The sequence below is a fragment of the Benincasa hispida genome, chromosome 9, assembly GCF_027475165.1.
Source record: "Benincasa hispida cultivar pf3 chromosome 9, pf3_genome.v1.1, whole genome shotgun sequence".
Taxonomy (NCBI): domain Eukaryota; kingdom Viridiplantae; phylum Streptophyta; class Magnoliopsida; order Cucurbitales; family Cucurbitaceae; genus Benincasa; species Benincasa hispida.
In genome coordinates, this window is record NC_143486.1 from 11,446,847 (window position 1) to 11,469,420 (window position 22,574).

The 22,574-nt window shown below is 37.1% G+C and overlaps 1 protein-coding gene across 3 annotated transcripts in view; it reads left to right on the top strand.

The window, feature by feature from the left end:
- NUDT3 (nudix hydrolase homolog 3) overlaps positions 1-22,574 on the top strand; it is an 88,843-nt gene that overhangs the window by 8,766 nt on the left and 57,503 nt on the right. For all 3 annotated transcript variants that reach the window (XM_039042612.2, XM_039042611.2, XM_090317627.1), the window contains exons 2-4: positions 5,362-5,541; positions 6,384-6,461; positions 6,778-6,874. In XM_039042612.2, coding sequence (XP_038898540.2) covers positions 5,362-5,541; positions 6,384-6,461; positions 6,778-6,874 — 355 coding nt within the window. The remainder of the gene's footprint in view (positions 1-5,361; positions 5,542-6,383; positions 6,462-6,777; positions 6,875-22,574) is intronic.

A 22,574-nucleotide genomic window follows, 5' to 3' on the forward strand; every position in this document is an offset into this window, starting at 1 on the left:
GGCATCAAAAAAGAGGACATGTAGTAGGTTGGAAGGTTGTAAAGGACTGATTTACACAAAGTAGCTCTTCCACTCCTTGGTAAGTTGTATCTTCTCCACTTGTCAAGTTTTTTGTGTACTTTATCTATGACCAGCTGCCAAAAATCCAATTTCTTTGGATATCCCCCAAGAAGAAGGCCCAAATATAAGAATGGAAGGTGTGCTAATTGACAATTCAGCCTTGAAACTACTGCCCTCAACTTGGAATCTTCAATATTATCCCACAAATGGCAGATTTTTTTCAATTAACTTTCTGACCGGAGCACCATTCAAACAAATTAATGGATTTTCTAAGATTGTCTAGCATGTCATCGTCATACTTACAAAAAAGTAGAGTATCATCACCAAATTGAAAAATGGAGAGTTGAACCTTATTTTTCTTAACCATAAAGCCTTCAAATAGATCTTTTTCTTGGATTCTGTCAACCAATACACTAAGCAAATCACTAACCAAAAGGAAAAGGAAGGGAGAGAGGGGGTCACCTTGTCTAATTCCCCTTGTAGCTTTAATTCTTCCTCTTGGTCTTCCATTTATGAAGATGGAGAACATTGGATTAGAGATACAACCCAAAATCCAAGAGATCCACTTGGGGTGGAAGTTCCTCTCATGAAGGGTTTTTTCAAGAAAATCCCAATCCACTCTATCAAAAGCCTTTTCAAGATCCTGCTTTAAAATCCAACCCTTTCTCTTCTTGCTTCTGTAATCTTCTACTGCCTCATTAGCTATTAAGACTGGATCAAGTATTTGTCTACCTTCAATGAATGCACTTTGAGTTGGGCTTATAAGGCTAGGCATTACTTTCTTGAGTCTTTCTGCAAGAACTTTGGCTAGATAAACTGATAGGTCTGAAGTCTTTCACTGGGACTGCCTCTAATTTCTTTTGGATTTTTTTTTTTAAAGGGAAACAAACTTTTTATTAATTCATAAAAAGAGAGTACAAGAGATGTGTACTTGAATGGGGTCGATACAAGATACGGGATCAGGAGACGCACCCGGGCATCTCAACTAGGTTGACACGCCCTTAGCGTCCTCATCATATCCATAGAACTCAGACAAAGATGGAAAATATGAAACTTACAGGAGATTTGAAAAATAGAAAAAACGTCCTCTTTTGATGGCCAAATTACAAACCAAGAGGGAAAACAAGAGAATCATAAAATAAACCTAGCTACTTGAGTCTTCAAATTTGGGTAGTAATGATCCTTCTCTTTGAAACATAATCAAACTGGGAAGATGAATGCTTGCCAATTCAAACATAAATCTTGAAGTGAGTAGGCTTCAAAGTGTTTTGAAAGAGAATACCATTGAGAAGCATTAAGTTTGGCGGCCTCATAGCGGAAGAACCAAGTGTGTTCTTTATCCTGAAAGATTCTTTGATTTCTTTCGAACCAAATTTCAACTAATATTGCTTTTACTGCATTGCACCAAATCAGATTTGGGGCTTTTTTGAGGATAGGACCCGTGAGTAACTGCTGAACATTCTGTTTACAAGTAAAGTCGAACACCCAACTGATGTTGAAAGATTTAAAAAGGACTAACCAACAATTTCTTGCGAAGAAGCAGTCAAAGAACAAGTGTTGCAAGTCTTCTCCTGCTGATTTACATGAAACACATTGATTCGGAGAAATAAAATGGGAGGGCAGCTTGTGTTGCAGAACTGATGCGCTATTTAAGGATACAAACAGCAAGATCCAGACTGTAATATTCACTCTTCGAGGGCTATTGGTCTTCCACAAAGCTTTTAAAAGGTGGGTGTCAATAGGTGAGGCCAAGGAAAGATGGTTAGACATAGATTTTACTGTGAATAAACCACTTGTTTCTAAGGACCAAGAACGATAGTCAGGTCTGAGAGAGGGCTTTAGATTGGAAATCAAGAGAAGCAAAGTCTGAAAGTCTGGTATTTCTTCATCTTTTAGCAATCTTCTGAAGGGTAAAGACCAAGATAGGGTTCTAGAATCCCAATGATCCATTTTGGATAGAGGCAGCTCTAAATAAAGAGGGAAAACTGAGTTTAAGGGGTGAATTACCAGCCCAAGAGTCGTGCCAGAAGGCAATTCTGCTACCATTTCCCAGTTTGAGGACAGCCAAGGCTTCTACTTTCAACCAGATTTTTGATATGCTAATCCAAGGACTTCGAAGACTACAAAAGGACTTTCCTAGAGTGTTCCAATCACCAAAAATTCTGCCATGAATACTCCTTATAACTTGAAATAAATAACTCAACATAAAGCAGATTTTCCCAATTAACCTTTTGTCCCAACCACCATTGAAATAAATCAATGGCATTAATTAATGTCTTCAAACTTTTTTCATCGTCTTTGCAAAATAGTAATGTATCATCAACATATTGGAGGATTGAAACATGAACTTTTTCCTTGCCAACTAAAAAGCCTTCATAATTCCCTTTCTCATGTATTACATCAACAAGGATACTCAACCGTTCGCTAACCAAAAGGAAAAGGAAAGGAGAGAGAAGATCTCCTTGTCTAATACCTCTAGAAATAAAAATTCTTCCACGTGGCCTTCCATTAATAAAGACTGAAAACTTTGGATTTTTTACACACCCCATGATCCATTGAATCCATTTAGCAGTGAAGCCTTTTAAATTCAGCACTTTTTCTAAAAAATCCCAATCTACTCGATCAAAAGCTTGGTGCATCTCATATGAACCATCTCCGCATCAAGAGAATTTGCAACTTTTTCATCGATCCCACAACAAACTCCATGAACTTCTCTTTTTCTAAATCCATTTCATCTCTCAAAGCTTTTAAAATTCGATCTTGGTCAATAGAATTTGAAGAATCAAACTCTAATAAATTAACAAAGTTTGAACACTTTAAAGCTTGAATTTTTTTGGTCTTCTAATGCCTAAAAAATGATGGTAAAATCTCCACGATTAAAATCTTTTATATTCATCGATGTTGGGATGAAACCACAAACATTTTTTTCAACTTTGGTTATAGCTGAAGAACAATCCAAACAATTAAGAGTTTGGGATGCAATGCTAACCAAACCTCCTAATTGTTGCCCAATTGCATTGAAGACTGAACTTTTCCAATATGCCAGAGGTAAATTTTTTATACGGATCCAATCTCTATAACTATAAATCAAGTTTGGTCTAGAAAATGCCCTGTTTGACCAACACATCCACCTTTAGATGAAGATTGCCAAATCGCTGCCACTTTCCAATATTTTTGAAATTTTTTTGATTCATATCAATTTTCAGTAATGCTTTGTCATCCATGAATGGATTGATTAAAACTCTATTATGAAGATGATCCTCCAAAGCAGTCTTCACATCCAACCATGAACTGTGAGCAAACAATCTAGAAACCACAAATAAGGAATTGAAACTCAAGTTCAACACTTCTGTTTCCTTCTTAACCCAAAATGATGAAGGACTAACATGGGTATGCTTAAAAATTGAATCACCTTGTTTAATTACTTCTGCATATGATCTCTTTTTGTCCAAAACATCAGTTGATGCAATAAACTTTCGTTTACCCATCTCAGCATCATATTCTAGCCATTTCCTCGTGATTGGATATTGAATATTTTCAGATTGATCAGTCAAGGCCAGAGGTTTATTAATACAAAAACTAACCATTTCTTTGAACTCTGGCCAACCAGATTTGTCATCTCCATAAGGAATGTGAATGTTCTTCCTTCCTTCTGTTGAAGGCCAGACCGCACACTTCACAAACCACCGTTCTTTGTTACGAAACTTTGAAAGTCGGATTACATATTGATCTACTCTTTCCTTAAGTAAAAAGAACTCAAAAGTCAGACCGCTTAATAACCTTTTCATGCTGATATCGAGCCACTTTGCCATCATCACTGAGAAGAATACTTTCTGACCTCTTTTCATATGTTCCACAAAAAATTCGTTGCCATCTTGCCACATACAGAAGAAATGATCAATAATAGTACAACTTTTCACCTCCATAGTTCCGAATAAAGAATAGAGGTAAGGATAGAAAAGGGGAAATAAACGGAGATGTTAGGAAGGTGGTCGGACTGGAAGAAAAAGATCGGAAGGAAGGGAAAGAGCTTGAAATGGAGAGGAGAGAGGAGAGAGTGTTGGGGGGGGGGGGATGTAATCCTCAAATACATTGCAAAATGTTTGTTAAAGAGAGAGAGTGGGTCTTGTAGTGGTTGAAAAGAAAAAGTACAAAAAACAGTGAAGACATTCAGCACCACATTGACTTGGTTCCGGATGCTACAATCCTTCATCTTCCTCACTATAGGATGAGTTTGAGTATGAGATCCTCCACCAATATATTGAAGAATTATTGAAAGGGGGCACATTCAACCAAGCCTTAGCACATGTGCGGTGCTAACTCTTACCCCTAAAAAGATAGTAGTTGGAGGATGTATGTTGATAGTAGAACTATCAACCGGATTACAATGAAGTATAGCTTCCCAATCCCTAGAATAAGTGATTTACTTCATCTACTTGGAGGAGCCTTGATTTTTTCAAAAGAGGACTTGAAGAGTGAATACCACCAGATTAGAATGAGGTCGAGGGATGAGTGGAAGACTGCATTTAAGCCCTACTTCTCATTCGCAGATTGGTGGCCAAACCAAGTTACTGCATTGAGTTACCTTATGACCTACGTATTAATCCAGTATTCAATGTTGCTGATCTCAAACCTTATTTTCCCCTCGATGACTACCAGTTGGCGTCCTAATTGTCATCCTCGAGGCCGAGTTTGATTTTAGGGCGGTGGAATATGGTGTACCGAGAGTTTGTAAGTGAGCTAAGAGTGAGTTAGTTAAAATAGGTAGGTAGTCTGTTATTCTACAAGCATATAATCATTTCATCTATAAATAAAGCATCTCCCCTCATTTTGAAGAAGAGAATTATATTCATTCATATTCATCAGATTCTAAATATTCTAGATATTTTTTGGTTTATTCTTATCTGAAGGAATTTTCTAGAATTCCTTAAACCTAAAGAAAACCAAGGATATTTCTAGATTTTTCTTTGAGATATTTGTTTACATACTTCAACATAATTCTAGAGAAATCTCATTTACACATTAATGTTATATTGTAGATACTTCAAGAATCTTCTAGACTAGTTAGTGTTTCTATATATTTTAACATATGGTACCTTTTTTATTGCCAACTATTGGAGTGGCTCAACAGATCCTTTGAGTTTTGTCTGTCTTGTACCTTTCACACATCGTCTGGGAAACAAGTTTGTTATAAAGAGGGAAAAAAAAAAAAAGAAAAAAGAAATCACCATATGGTTATTTTTACTAAATATGCTAAATATTTCTCCATGTTCGTTGTAAATACTTTACTTGACAATGCAGGGGAGATGTTCATAGAGATGGGGACTACCATCGGGCTGTTCATATGTGGATTTTTGCTGAAAGTACACAAGAATTACTTCTCCAACTACGTGCTGACTGCAAGGATTCATGGCCTGGGTTGTGGGATATATCCAGTGCCGGTCACATATCTGCTGGCGATTCATCACTTGAGACAGCTAGGTAATTTAAAATACTATTGATGATTAATCATCATCATTTTTCACTTCACTGATCAGTTACTGCTCCTCTTTTAGGTTGTATGACTGCAAAGAAGCTTCTGTAAAAGATACAAGCATGCTCTATTGGATGCATATATATAATTTCATACACATTATCATTTGAATTCACGTTTTCAGCTTTGTCAATGGAGAAATAAGAATGTAGAAAACACCTTATGAAGTATGTCAACAGAATCAAGGAGTTGACTGAATCCAATGGTTAAATGAATGTTTTATGCATGATAATTATAAAGATAATTTTTCTGGATGCCCCTTAGTTCCAATAAATTCTTAGCATACAGGATAGCAAACTAAATAGCTGGATTCCAATTCTGAGTATTTGGTTTAAATGGCTCAAGAGTCAAGACTTCTCAATTGTGCTCACTCCCCAGCTTATTTGATCATTATTCTTCAAGTGGAATGCTTTTATTCATTCTTCCTAATTTGTTTTGTTATTATTATTTTTTTTAATATTCCTTTTCTCTACTTTGAGAGTTCGCGTCCTTGAGCCATTTTGCTTCTTTTTATTATCAACGAGAAATTAGGCTATTAGATAAATACTATGGAAAGGCTTCATAGTTTTGGTCTCGAAATGACCTGATTAGTCTTGGTTACCCGTTCAAGGCCTTCAGCTTTTTTTTTTTTTTTTTTTTTTTTTTTTTTCTTTTTATTATTTTCTCTGGCTTGGGCCATATGGCCCCATTTGTTAGCTCTGAATTGCGATTTCCTTGTATTTCATTTTACTGCTTTCTGAATCATTTATTACTGAAAGAATAACAAAGGAATCTACACGTATTCTTTCAGGAGAGAGCTTCAAGAAGAGCTTGGCGTTATTCTTCCAAATGATGCATTTGAATTGATATTCATTTTTCTCCATGAGACGTGAGTGGATTGTTCCAAGTAACCATGATAAAATTAGACAATGCATATGATATGGTTTATTATATCCTTTGTTTATTTCTCAAATAACGAATTTTGTAGCTACATTTCCCTTTGTGATCAGCTCAATGCCGACATGTGTGTGTTTGTTTTTAGAAAAATTACACCTTCAGTCCCTAAAGGTTGAATTTGGTAGTATTTTGGTCCATGATTTTTCAAAGTCGGCATTTTATTTCATTTTTTATTTAAAGAAAACCAAGAGTTGACGCCTGCATTGCATGTTATTTCTTCTAATTTTTAGCCTTGGATTGATGTACAGCATCACAAATGGTGGACAATTTATCAATAATGAATTTGAGGACGTGTATTTGGTAACAACATTGGATCCAATCCCTTTGGAGGCTTTTACTGTTCAGGTTGGTGGTAAATCATCTATTCTCTTATTTGATACCACCCCCCAAATGTATACAATTTTGCTTGCATCTACATTGACAGCAAACGATTCTTGAAAAAATAGGCTGGTGTTTTTTTTTTTTTTTGGGCTTTCTTATTTGCTTGAAAGACATAAGACATAAACTTGTGATTGAAGTTTTAAGTTTTGGTAAGGAGTTGGAGGTCAGAAAGGTAGTAGTAACCCAATATATGCTTAGGTTTGATTGGATTTATTATCATTAGTTGCCCCTGCACCACATTTATTAATTGGATTTTTTTTGAATAAGAAACATTTATTAATTGGATTGAACCATTAACTCATCAACTCCATCGTGGTGCCCTTGGATTTGTTCAACCAGTTTGGGTTAGATGCCCTTGATTTCTCTTTCTCCATCATGGTGCTGCTTGTGTCAAAATAGCAGTGAATTCGTGAACCACCTTTTCATCCATTGCTGTTTTGTTCAACTAATTTGGGCTGCAATTATCAATGCTTTTGGATGAAATTTGGATCTGCCTCGAGATGCCATGGATTGGACCAATCTCATGTTTTTGGATCACCCCTTCAAGGGTCAAAAAGCTAATATTTGGATCAACATCTGTTGGATTTCCTTTTTCCCTTGTAATATTGGATATTTATTTTGTGTATATTTATCTTTTATGATGGTAAGATTTTTTCTTTATTTGTAATTGGTCTTTCTTCTATATAAAAAGACCTGGTATTTGATTCATATTAGAGAAGGATAATATTACACTATTTTCTTCCTAATTTCAACTTGGTATATAGTAGGGAAAGAACCCTGATCTTTAGAAACCCTAGCCATCACCTCAGTACCATCAAAATCCTAGCTATCACCTTGAAATGGCACCTCTCCTTTTGTTGGTATGTGTTTGAAAGTCCCTGTCCTTGTTTGACCATTGAAATGCCCTAAGACCACTCGATTTGTGTGTGTTCATAGATGATCGAGGCTGATTTTTTTTCGTGGGTTTGTTCGCACGTTGTTACCTCATCCACAATTGTCGCACCACCACTGAAAGTTATTGAAACCGCCGCTGCAATCATTGCAACCACTAATAATTGTCGTCGCCCGTCGCCCATCGCCCGTTCAGAGTTTCTTTGTTCGCTCATCGCACTTCGAGGATATTGTGGGTTTAAGATTTTGCGCGACTGTTAAAAACCTAATCTGAAAGTTGGCTTTTTCTGGTCTGGTTTTCTTGGTTCAGTTCACATCTGGCTTGGTTTGGTTCAAGTATGGTTAGTTCACTTCAGCTAGTCTGATTTAAGGTTTGGTTTGGTTTGGTCTGGTTCTACTCATATTTGTGGTTCAGTTAGAAGTATTTTCCTAGTGTGGATTTTTTTTTTCTCTAACCTATTAATGGTTGTTGATTTAAGTTACCTAAATTCATCGACTCAGGACACTGTTACAATCCAATTTATCATTTGGTAATTTTTGTATTTTTTTGGCATAAGTAGGTAACTATTCTCAAGCCTTTTCTTGTAATAGTTTATCTCCTTGGATCATTGATTCGGAGCTGTTAATCACATGACCGGTTCATCTCAATTTTTTGATTTGTATTATATTTCTTATGAAAATAATTAAAAAAATTGCAGATGACAGTTTCTCTCCTATTGCAGGAAAAGGAACCATTAAATGACTTATAAACTTTCTTTGCATTATGTTCTCCATGTTCCTAAACTACCATGTAACCTTTTATCTGTTAATAAATTTTGTCAAAATTCTAATTGTCATGTTATCTTCTTTGATTTTCATTGTATCTTTCAACATCAGGAGTCGGGACAATAAATTGGGAGTGCTAGGATGCTTGATGGTCTCTACTACTTTGATCGATGTTCTTTTAGTAATAAAATAATTTAGGATCTATTAGTATTAGTTCGTTTATGGTCATGAACAAATCAAGTTTTGGCATGGGCGATTAGGACATCCCAGTTTTCACAATCTTAAACATTTGTTTCCAAATTTGATAAAAAAATATGGATTGTTCTTTTTTTTTTTTTTTCTTTTGAAACAAGAAACAAGCCTCTTCATTAAGGTAATAAAATGAGACTTAATGCTCAAAGTACAACAAGATACTAGCAAAACAAAACTTTAGGATCAGGAAGTGCACCCGGGCATTTCAACTAGGTTAACACCCCCATATCACCCTCATCACCTCTCTTGAGAACAACAGAAACAAAAATACAACTAGAAATCAAAACATGGCCCAAACACCAAGGGTCCATCTAATACAAAATGATACAATCAGCAAAACCAACAAAGGAATTTAATACTATCATAATTCTATAGTTAAGGTTTTCCATTCTTGTAAGTATTTTGTGATATTTTCCTTTTCTATGCTTTGTACACTTGTATATATTCATATCTTTGGTGAATGAATAGAGCATTCTGATTCTTTTTCAAACCTAAGAGTTTTACATGGTATCAGAGCTCTCTAAATAAACTTAGGGTTTTTGTGAACCTTAGGGTTTGAGAATTTAGAACCCGTTTGTGATACGTTTAGGGTTTTGTGGAGAGGTGAGTTTACACTATTACTCACAGTCGCCGTCTTTGGTTCGTTCGCCGTCGTTAGCCGCCGCCGCCGGAAAACAAAAAAAAGGAAGCTGTTTTTTCCTACACCTCCCAGTCCAATGAGGAGCCCAACCGCCGATCTACAAAACCCCAAAGTCCGGTTGCCATTTGACCAACGCGTGACGCTCACGCGCCGATTGTCCCACTTGCCGTCCGTCCACGCGCCGACATGTGTAGGCACGTGTGCCATCATTTTTTTGTTCGTTTTCTGTGGGTTTCTTCAGTGTGGTTGACTCTTCTTGGTAGTGTGTTTGTTTGGGATATATAGATATTCTCACTGCTTGTAAAGACATCTCTTCAGTAAATTAGGGTTTGATTCTCTGCTGTTTGGTGTCTATTGTTTTTGAGGTAATAGCTGATAAGAAACCAGTAGTCATGTCTGAGATTGTTCCTATGGTGTCAAAAGTAACTGAACACAAGTTGAATGGATCCAACTACTATTCATGGAGATCAAATGTCCGCCACTTTATTAGGAGCATGGAGATGGATGATCACATCACAGAAGAGCCACCGATTGATGCTAATAAGAAGATTTGGTGGCGGGACGATTCAAGGATGCTTCTACAAATCAAGAATTCTATTGACCATGAAATTGTTGAACTAGTAAATCACTGCGAATCAGTCAAGGAACTATTGGAATATCTGGATTTCCTTTATTCAGGGAAAGAGAATATTAATAGAGTGTTTGATGTTTATAAGACTCTATATCAACCTGATCAAGGAGAAAAATCTCTAACAAGCTACTTTATGGAGGTAAAGAAAATACATGTGTGGAATCAAATGCCTTGATGCCAATTAGTACGGATCCAAAAGTTCTAATGGCTCAATGTGAAAAGTTGTTTATCATGAGTTTTTTAGTTGGTCTTGCACCTAAATATGAGATGGCCAAAGATCAAGTGTTGTCAAGCTCAAACATCTCATCGTTAGAAGAAGCTTATACTCGAATACTTCGTATAGAGAAGCCACATGCAGTTTTGTCATCTGATTCTAGCAGTGCTTTGATTGGGCGCACAAATGATTATAGAGGTAATAAGGGGGTTGAATCAAATAGCTTCAAAGGTCATCCAAATAACCAAAGATCAAATCCAGGAGGTGTTGTTTGCTATTATTGTCATAAACCTGGGCATACGAAGTGTGAATGTAGAAAATTGTTGAATAAGAGTCAGAGGATGCCAAACTTATGGCGTTGACTATGCTGATACTTTTTCTCCTATAGCAAAAATGGCATCTGTGCGGTTGTTTGTTTCATTAGCTTCAATCAATCATTGGCCTTTACATCAACTTGATATTAAAAATGCATTTCTTCATGGTGATCTTCAAGCAGAGGTGTATATGGAGCAACCACCAGGGTTTGTTGCTCAGGGGGAGAATGGAACGATGTGTCACCTTCGTAAATCCTTGTATGGATTAAAGCAGAGCCCACGAGCTTGGTTTGGTAAATTTAGTCAGGTGATTGAAAGCTTTAGAATGCGGAAGAGCATGTCAGATCATTCAGTCTTTTTTAAGAGATCTGAGGGTGGTGTCATCTTGTCAGTCGTATATGTGGATGATATTGTGATTACAAGTGATGATGTTGTAGGTATCCAGTCTCTAAAGACCTTTCTTCATAGTCAATTCCATACAAAAGATTTGGGCATGTTGAACTACTTCTTAGGAATTGAGGTAATAAGAAGCAAGAAAGGAATTCTATTATCACAGAGAAAATATGTACTTGATTTGTTGACTGAAACAGGAAAGCTAGGGGCCAAGCCATGTAGTACCCCAATGATGCCCAACTTACAGCTCACAAAAGATGGAGAATTGCTAAAAGATCCTGAAAGATATAGGAGGTTAGTGGGAAAACTTAATTACCTTACAGTGACTCGACCCGACATAGCCTATTCAGTAAGTATTGTGAGTCAATACATGTCATGCCCTACAGTTGATCATTGGGCTGCATTGGAACAAATTCTTTGTTATTTGAACGCTGCTCCCAGGCGTGGTTTATTATATAAGGATTATGGTCATACTAATATTGAATGTTTCTCAGATGCCGATTGGGCAGGATCTAAAGAAGACACAAGACCAATTTCAGGGTATTGTGTATTTGTTGGTGGTAATTTGATTTCTTGGAAGAGTAAGAAGCAAAATGTGGTGTCACGTTCAAGTGCAGAATCAGAATATAGACACAATCTGTGTGTGAATTGATTTGGATATATGAACTTCTTGTTGAGTTGGGATTTGAAATCACCACACTGACAAAGTTGTGGTGTGATAATCAAGCAACACTTCATATTGCATCTAATCCAATATTTCATGAAAGAACTAAACATATTGAAGTTGATTGCCATTTTGTACGTGAGAAAATTCAACAAGGGTTGGTATCTACAGGATTTGTGAAGACTGGAGAACAATTAGGAGATATCTTCACGAAAGCATTGGATGGAAGACGTATAGATTATCTATATAACAAGTTGGGCATGATTAACATATATGCTCCAACTTGAGGGGGAGTGTTATAATTCTTTAGTTTTGGTTTTCCACTCATGTAAATATTTTGTGATATTTTCCTTTTCTATGCGTTGTACACTTGTATATTTTCATATCTTTGGTGAATGAATAGAGCATTCTATGGTGGAAGAATGGCATATTATATAGGCAGGGGGCAGAAACTTAGAGGTCTGGGTTTATGAAGGCTCGCCAATTGAGACATATATCTTGAATTGAATAATCTGCAAAGGCCTTGGATAGAAAACACTATGAGGAAGCATTCAGTTTAGATGTCTCGAAATGAGAAAACCAAGGAGTCCCTTTATCATGGAAAACACTTTAATTTCTTTCAAAGCATAAAACTGTAAGCAAAGCCTTAAGAGCATTAATCCAAAGGAATTTTGGTGCTGGCTTAAACTTTGGCCCCATGAGAACCTGTAACACATTTTCTTTAAAAACTTCTCTAAACACCCAACTAGTGTCAATTTATGCACTCACCTGGACCCACTCATTTTGAAGCAGTGTACAAAACCTTAAGATACTTGAAAGGAACTCCAGGTAAAGGTATATTATTTCAGAAAGACGATCATTTTCAAGTTGAAGTATACACCGATGCAGATTGGGTTGGGAGTACTACGATAAAAGATCTACTTCTGGCTATTGTTATTTTGTTGGAGGAAATTTAGTTACATGGCATAGTAAAAAATAAAATGTAGTAGCCAAGAATAGTGTTGAAGCGGAATTTAGAGCCTATAAAGCACCGACACTCCTAAGATGGCCAAGTGTCGGTGTCGGACATGCCGCCGACATGTGTTTGACACGTTAGTTAGTATGTTGATTATCTTTTTATTTTTTTTCATTTCTGACTCGCCTGACATGGCTGCGACACGTTCAGGACACAAGACCTGCAAAATTAGAATGAAAAAACAATGAAACTGCCATTTCTAAGCCCAACAGCTTATAATATCGGCCCAGCCCAAAACTTAGCTTTTAGGGTTATTGTGTTTTTATTTTAATTTCTCAAAATCTCAACTCAGATTCCAGTTCTCCAACCAACCTCCATTCCTTCGACCTTCCAAACAGCAAACAATCTCCACACCCAAAATTCCATTCCCAAATGCACTCCACAGCAGTCGGCCAAACCTCCACGCCCAAACACGCCGGCGATTTGCTATAAATGGAATATTTCACAATATGTTTATTGCACGACATATATTTAATTTTTTAATAAAAAAATAATGTGTCCTTGACGTGTTGTGTCCTACTTTTTCTGAAAATCGGCGTGTCGTCGTGTCGGTGTCCGTGCTTCTTAATTTAGAGCCTTAGCCATGAAATTTGTGAAGGTATATGGATTAACAGGGTCCTCGAAGAACCGAAAGTGTCTCAAATGACATGTATATGGATTTATTGTGATAACAAGGCTGCCATTGCTATAACTCATATTCCATTTCTACATGATAGGACAAAACACATTGAAGTTGACAAGTACTTCATAAAGAAGAAAGTTAGATGCAGGTGTTATATGCATAACTCATCTTCCGACAACAGAATAAACAACGGATATACTAACTAAAGAGCTTTCGAAAGACAATTTGATAAACTTCTCAACAAGCTGGCTATAGATGGTATCTACAAACCGGCTTGAGGAGGAGTGTTGGATTTCCTTTCTCTCTTGTAATATGATTTTTTTGTGTATATTTATCGTTTATGTCTGTAAGATTTTTTCCTTATTTGTAATTGGTCTTTCTTCTATATAAGAAGACCTTGTATTTGATTCATATTAGAGAAGAATAATATTACACTATTTTCTTCCTAATTTCAACTACATCATTTGTGTGGTTTTGTCAAAGATGTGGGAAGAAATAAATGGTCTCATTTTCAACAATAAATCGAAGTCATCCAAGGACATTATGGACTCTTTTATTTATAATGCTATTTTTTGGTGTAAAGATTACCAATCTCTTAAATATCACAGCTTATGTTTTCTTGTTGCAAATTGGACCCATCTTTGTATTCCCTATCGTAGGGATCTTTTGTAGATCCTTTGAATATTTCATACATCAATGAAAGTGTTTCTTATCTAAAAATATAAACTTATCCGCTCCAATGGTAAGATTGCATGGGCCGTGAGCCTGTGAACTTCATCCTAAACTAGCGTCTCCTAACATCTTATAGTGTCTAATAAACTTGGTTATGCCTCTCCTTTCTATTCTAATAGTGAAAAGTAACAAGAAACTAGAATGCGGTAGGATGATTTAATACTAGAAACTGTCATTTTCAATGCTTCAGCACTTATTCTATTGTTGTAAATGTTTTTTTTGAAAAGGAAACACACTTCTCATTGATGAAATGAAAAGAGACTAATGCTCAAATTACAAGAAACTACGAAGTATCAAGAACTAGGGATCAGTAGATGCACTCGGCTATCTCAACTAGGTTGACACACCATAGCATCCTCATCACACCCCAAAACAAAATATGACAAATAGTCAAATAAAATATAAAACTATGTGTCTTAAAGACATCATTACATTGAATGAAAGCATTCCAATTAAGACAAATATCTTGAACAGAATAATCCGAAAATTTCTTAGAGAGGAAGCACCAAGAAGAAGCTTTTAACTCTTGCAATCTCATAACAATCAAACTATTGAAGCAACTTGTCTTGAAAAATACGCTGATTTCTCTAAAATCAAATTTCTGACAAAACTGCTTTAACTGCATTAATCCATAATTGAAGTGATGAGCTTTTAAAGAAGGACCAATGACAATCTGAGCCACATTCTCCTTGTAAACATTGCTAAAAACCCAATGAAGATTAAATGTTGCCAATAAGTTCCTCCATATTTCCAAAGAGTACTGACAATCAAAGAAAATATGCTGTTTGTCTATAGAGTTCTGCATACACAGGGGGCAGATTGAGGGCAAGAGATAATGGTTTGGCAGCTTTCTTTGGAGAGTTTGTGAACAATCGAGAGAACGATAAAGCATTTCCCAAATTATGATATTTATTCTCCTTGGGCAACTTGATTTCCATAAGTTTATGTGCAACTTAGTGTCCAACGGGGAAGATGAGTTTAAATGCCAGAATAATGACTTCATTGAAATTACACTAGAAGCATCTAAAGACCAAGATCTACAATCTTGCCTTTCAACTATCCTTTTCCCTTCTAATAAAAGTAAAAGATTCTGAAAATCTTGCATTTCTTCATCTTTTAATAATCTTCTGAAGTTAATTGACCATGATAAAGTAGATTAATTCCAATGTTGAAAAATTAAACCATCAGGAGACAAAGTAAGAAATGCTGGAGCTTGGCTATAGTGCATTGAGTTTACAATGGATCTTTCATACTTTGACTAGACGGAACTTACAAATGTTGATTGGGATTGGTGGTGGCAGTAAAGGCTAAGTTTCAATGCTTCTGCAAAAGCTTATAAGTACAGAATTCCTTTGGTATAGACACTAACAAGAAGAGAAACATCTAAGATTTAAACCATATTTCCATTCCTGTAGTTTCTCATTGTTTCGACTTCTTGCCAATTGAGTCAACAGAAAATTTCTTGCCAGGTGAAAAGATATCCAAAGAAGATCAATAGTCATTTCCATCTATTAATCACCACGTCCTTGGATCATCATTCGACGAAGGGATAAAGAAGTCTCCGACAAATGTTTCATCGTTCCCCTACTCCAAGAAAGGTGTATCGCCATCTTCTGATTGCGCATTGAAACCCAAAAGCAAACCTCACTTGTTCAGATCTTTCAGAAAGCATTTCGTAAGGTAGAAGACAACTTTTTGCAATATTTAAACAGCCATGGTAAACTCAGATTTGCTTGAAGAATGCTGCATTAAAGTCCAAATTCCTAGGTCATCGCCAGTCAGGTCAGATATTTCTCATTCTAAATCTGGTTCTTTCTCTTATTCTGATTTCAAAATTGCTGGCTCAAATGTAGTCTTTGTGTGAGTACCCTGGAATCTCAACGAGCTGTTGTTCAAAATCGAAAATATGATTTAGATGGAGATTCTATAGCCAGTTTCAGTAGTGAAGAGCTAGAAAAATCAGATTCAGAGGCTTTCCAAGAGGAGGAAGAAACTTATGATGGTCATTATAATGCTTTATAGTGCCTATTTCAATCAGAAGATGGACAAGTGACGGCAAATGCAAGTGCTTCACCCCATTCAATCTATTGATAAGAAGGAAATTCCACAAATACTATTATCAATGGTGGAAAATTGCGATTTGATCCTCGATTGAAGTCCAGCGCAAGAGTTCCTTTATAGTGTTGTCCTAGCATGAAGATTCTGTTGTGGAACACAAGAGGTTTAGGAGATGACTCCAAACGATTGGCTCTAGGAAGAAGCTTAAAGAAAATAAACACGGATTTGGTATCGATCCAAGAAACTAAAAGAGACAACGCAGTAAAAGCTTTGTTATCAGAATTATGGTTTGAAAGGAATCAAAGAGTGTTTTATGATAAAGTATCTCTTAGCCCCCTCAAATTTGATATCGCTCATCTCAACGCCTCTTCTTGGTGCTCCCTTGCAAAAGAATTTAAAGATTTCTCCATTCAAGACATCAATCTCAATTGGAATGCCTTCATTTTCCCGCTTTCATGATTTTGTAATAGCTTAGTTTTTGGCTTTAAGTTTATCTTTCAGTTTTGCATCTGATGTAAGCCTGTGTATCAGGCATGATTTCTTTCAGCTTAGTTCAAAGTTTAAGTCTCGTTGCTTTAAGAGTTAGGAGATGATGAGAGTGTTATGGAGGTATCAACCTAGTTGAGATGTCCTGGTACACTTGCTGATCCTTGTTATGTTATGTTCTAGTGTTTTACTTTAGCACTTGTTTCCTTTCTTTCACTTGTATCAGCTTTCATTACCTTAATGAAGTGACTTGTTTCTTGTTAAAAAAAAAGAGATTCATTTGACGTTAGCTTTATCAAGGAGTTATGGAGCTCAAAAGACATTGGTTGGGCCTTCATTGATGCATTTGGAAAATCTGGAGGAATTCTAACTATGTGGGATGAAAGCAAAATTTCAGTTACTGAAGTGCTAAAAGGAGGCTATTCTATATCCCGTGAAATGCTTGACCGTTTGCAAGAAATCATGTTGGATCACAAATGTCTACAAACCTACTAATTATAGAGAGAAAATATATTTGGCCAAAATTACTTTCACTTTAGATTACTGTGATGAACCTTGGTGTATTGGAGGGGATTTTAATATCACTAGGAGAGTTCAAGAACGTTTTCCTCTGGGGAGATTAACAAGAGGAATGAGGAAGTTTAATAACTTCATTGATTCGGCAAAGTTAATGGAAATTCCACTAAGCAACGATCGTTTTACATGGTCACGAGAAGGAAATACTGTATCATGTTCGCTTCTTGATAGATTCTTAATGTCCCATAACTAGGATGAGATATTTGCAGACACTAGAGTAGCAAGACAAGCACGCATATTCTCAAATCACTTTCCTATTTTGCTTGAAGCCGGTTCCTTTGAGTGGGGGCCTTCTCCCTTCAGATTTTGCAATAGCTAGCTAGACATTAAAGAAAGTTGTAGAGTTATTGAAAGGGTATTGAGTTTGTAGGTTCAACAAGGCTGGTTTCGTTATTTCCTCTAGTTAAGGAAAATCAAGGCTGCCTTGAAGAATTGGAATGCTGATTTTGAGAATAAAAAGAAAAGATCAGAGGAAGCTTTGCCAAAAGAAATTGAAAGATGTGACTTAGAAGCAGAAAATCCATAAAATTTTGTTTTGGAAAGGGATATGAGACTCTCCTTGAAAGCTGAATTGCTATCACTTTACCGACTAGATGAAAGAAATTTAAGACAGAAAAGCAAGTTAAATTGGCTGAATTTGGGAGATAAAAATTCTAAATTTTTCCATCGTTTCTTAGACACAAAGGAAAGGAGGAATCTGATTTCAGAACTGATCAACGAGCAAGGAGTATCAACAAGGTCTTTTAAGGAAATTGAAGACTTAAGATTGGGTTCTACTCTTCTTTGTACTCCAAACCACCAGGTATTAGAGCTATTCCTCTTAATTTGCAATGGCCTAAGGTTGCCTGAAATTCGCAGATGATACCTTGATCTTTTGTGAAAATGATGATGAGATGTTAGAAAACTTAGGGAAGGCAGTTGAATTCTTTGAATGGTGCTCAGGGCAAAAGGTAAATTGGGAGAGATCTGCATTATGTGGCATCAATATTGATGATAGCAAGCTGTTTTCAGTGGCGTCCAGACTGAATTGCAAAGGTTGTTCACCTTCCTTTTATGTATATTGGTCTACCTTTAGGAGGTGTCTCAAACAGGTTGAATTTTGGCAATCGGTGATTGATAAAATTCAAGGAAAATTGGATAAATGGAAGAGATACAATCTCTTTAGAGGAGGTCGTGCCACTCTTTGTAAGTCTGTCCTTTCGCACATCCCTACTTATTACATGTCTATTTTCTTGATGCCAGAAAAGGTAATCCTAACTGTTGAAAGATTTATGAGGAACTTCTACTGGGAAGGGCATTCAAGAGGCAAATTTTGCCATTTAGTTAAATGGGACACAGTTATCCGAACACAAGAAGATGGCGGGCTCGATATTGGAGGACTGAAAATTAAGAATTTAAGTCCTTTAGCTAAGTGAGGGTGGAAACTTATCAACGATGAGAACTCCTTATGGAGCGAAGTTGTAAAAAGTATCCATGGTAGAAGCTTGTCTGGATGGCATACCAATGGAAAAATTACTTGCAGCCTTCGTAGTCCTTGGATTAGCATATCAAGGACTTGGTTAAAAGTTGAATCATTGGCAACCTACAAAATTGGTGATGGTAGAAGAACTGCATTATGGCATGATCCTTGGGTGGATAAAATACCTCTAAAAAAATCCTTTCCAAGACTTTACAAAGTTTCTTTAAATCCGAATGGAGCTGCCTATGAATTTTGGGATTTCGCACTTGCCTCTTGGTCCATTAACTTTCGAAGATTACGCAAGGAAGAAGAAATAGATGATTTTCAAATCCTCATTGGTCTTGTATCTACAAAATCACTCACAACAAATCCTGATAAAAGATTTTGGGAATTAGAAGCGATTGGTTCATTTTCGGTAAAATCCCCTGTCAAACATCTTTCCATGGCCTCCCCCATTGGGAAACGGTTGGAATTGGCTTTGTGGAAAACTAAAAGCCCTTAGAGGATAAATATCACAATTTGGATAATGTTAAATGGGCTTATCAACTGAGCAGCTGTAATGCAAATGAAACTACCTTGTTATAGTTTATCTCCTCAAGTTTTTCCTCTTTGCTTGGTAGATTCTAAAGATTTGCAGCACTTGGTTTTCAGTTGCGGTTATGCTGAAAATTGTTGTCTCCAATTGTTTAATTGTTTCAACCTTAGCTGGGCTCTTGGTAATGTTTTTAAAGATAATGTTCTTCAACTATTGACCCGACCCTAAGCTCAAAGAAAAACCAAGATTAATTTGGATTAATGCAGTAAAAGCCTTGTTAGCCAAGTTGTGGTTTGAAAGAAATCAAAGGGTTTTTCATGACAAAGCCTCCCCTTGGATGTTCAAATTTGAGATAGCCTGGCTTAATGCTTCATCATGGTGTTCACTTTCCAAAGCTTTTGAAGATTTCTCCATTCAAGACACTAGTCTTAACTGGAAGGCCTTCATCTTTCCTTTTTCATAGTATTTAGATGGTCTTGTTTAGTGTTTCTGTTGGTTGTATTAAGCTATTATGTCTATTGAAAAAAGAAGAGAAGAACAGAAACACGGATTTACATGGAAACCCTATAGGGAGAAAAACCACGATAAGAGAATTTTTATTCTTTTAATTTTTTGATACACAGTACTCAACACAGGACATGTATAAATAACCAAACAGAGAGAAACCTTAGACAGTAAACACTGAGTAAAAGACTAAAACGCCCTTAGGGCTAAAACACCATTTCAATACTGCCCCTCAAGTTGGGGCATAAATATCAATGAGACCCAACTTGCTAATACAAGTGTTAAACATTTGTCTAGGTAAGCTCTTAGTCAGAACATCTGCAATCTGTTGACTGGATGGAACATAGGGAACACAAATACTACCGTTGTCAAGTTTCTCTTTGATAAAATGTCAGTCAATCTCAACATGTTTGGTTCTGTCATGCTGAACAGGATTATTAGCAATATTGATAGCAGCCTTGTTGTCATAGTAGAGTCTCATCGGGTCATGACTCTCTTGATGAAGATCTACTAATACCTTCTTCAACCAAATTTCCTCACAGATACCCAAGCTCATAGCTCTGTATTTAGCTTCGGCACTACTTCTAGCCATGACACCCTGTTTCTTACTCCTCCATGTAATGAGGTTTCCCCATACGAAGGTACAATACCACGAGGTTGACTTCCTGTCAGTAGCGGAACCGGCCCAGTCTGAGTCAGTGTAGGCTTCGATGCATCTTTTATCATTTTTCCTGAACATCAAGCCCTTCCCAGGTGTTGATTTTAGATATCTCAGAATCTGGGTAACAGCTTCCATGTGTCTCTCACACGGGGCTTGCCTACATGATGTTGATATCTCTCTTTGTTCACTGGTACGTCATCTACTGAGTTGACCAGATTATTGTTGACCTCAACTGGAGTATCTGCAGGTTTACACCTAGTCGTCCCAGTCTCTTGTAGAAGGTCTAACGTATATTTTCTTTGAGACACTGAGATCCCTTCCTTTGATCTTGCTACCTCCATTCCTAGGAAGTGCCTCAAGGAACCAAGATCTTTAATTCAAACTCCTCTGCCATTTTCTATTTCAACTTGTCAATCTCTACAGAATCATTCCCTGACAGAATAATATCATCAACATATACGATTAACCTTGCTACTTTCCCTGATGCTGATTTCTTAGTGAACAGGGTGTGATCAGAGTGACCTTGAATGTAACCCTGGGTTTTGACAAAGGTAGTGAACCGATCGAACCAGGCTCTAGGGGACTGTTTCAGACCATACAACGACTTCTTTAGCTTGCACACCTGACTCCCAAACTGTGCTTCAAACCCTGGAGGAGGGGTCATATAAACCTCTTCTTCCAACTCACCATTTAGAAACGCATTTTTTACATCCAACTGATATAGAGGCCAGTCTAGGTTCACAGCAACAGAGAGAAGAACCCGAATAGTGTTGAGTTTTGCCACTGGCGAGAAAGTTTCTGAGTAGTCCACCCCATATGTTTGAGTGAACCCTTTCGCGACTAATCTGGCCTTATATCTGTCGAGAGTCCCATCAGATTTGTACTTGACTGTGAACACCCACTTGCACCCGACGGTTTTGTGACCTCTAGGAAGAACAACTAGATCCTATGTTTTGTTGTTCTTGAGAGCCCGCATTTCTTCCAAGACTGCAGTTCGCCATTCAGGAATTTCCAGAGCCTTGTACACATTTCCTGGAATAGTCACAGTGTCCAGACTAGTGGTGAAGGCCTTGAATCTTGTTGACAAGCTACTGTAAGATAAGAAGCTTTTCATAGAGTACTTGGTGCAGGACCTTGTTCCCTTTCGCAGGGCAATTGGTAAGTCAAGGGTGGCATCAATTTCACTGGTCTTGTTACCTTTTTCCTCTGCTACACATTTTTCAGTCTCCTGAACATCATCAGGAGGAAATTCATTACTCTCATCCTCCCTAATTTTGTCAGGAGTCGCTACATCGTCAGTGTTCACTGCATTACTTTCAACACAGTTATTATTATCAAGAATATGGTTACCTTGAGTTGACTCTGGTTCTGACTCTTGAACACTTTCCGGTGGAGCAGCAGGGGAAACTATTTCCTTTCGTAGATTCTTCCGATAGTAGGTTACCCAAGGAACTTGTTTTGTAGGAAGGATAGGATTGTCAGGAATAGGAGGGTCAGGATAATGTCAGGATTTGGTTCAAGAAACAAGTCTACAGGAATGGAATAAGTGGATGACGTGCTAGTCTCTTCACTCGAAGTCTCCCCCTGAAGAGGGCTAATAGGAAAGAAAGGTTTATCTTCTTGAAAGGTAGCATCCATGGTGATAAAGTACTTTCGAGAAGATGGCTGATAACATTTGTAGCCCTGTTGATGGAGCGGTTACCTAACAAAGACACATTTTTGAACCCTAGGAGCGAATTTACTATGGAAACCATGATTATGAACAAACACAGTACACCTAAACACCCGAAAAGGAACATCTGGGAAAAGCCGAGTAGAGGAGAAGGATTCTTTGAATTGGGCTAAGGGAGTCTGGAACTTGAGAACACGGGAAGGCATTCGATTAATGAGATGAGCTGCAGTGAGTACAACATCGCCCCATAGGTACGAGGGTATGGATGCAGGAATCATGAGTGCCTGAGCAACCTCAATAAGATGACGGTTTTTCCGTTCGGCAACCCCATTTTGTTATAGGGGTATAGGCACAGGAGTTCTGGTGGATGATACCTTTAGAATTTAAAAACTCACGGAGGGACTGATTAACGAACTCATGACCATTGTCACTCCGAAGGATAGCAATTTTGGTATTGAACAGGGTTTTGACCGTGGTGTAGAATTGCTGAAAGACTGTAGTCACTTCAGACTTATTCGTAAGAAGGAACACCCATGTAAGACGAGTGTGATCATCTATGAAGGTGACAAACCACCGCTTA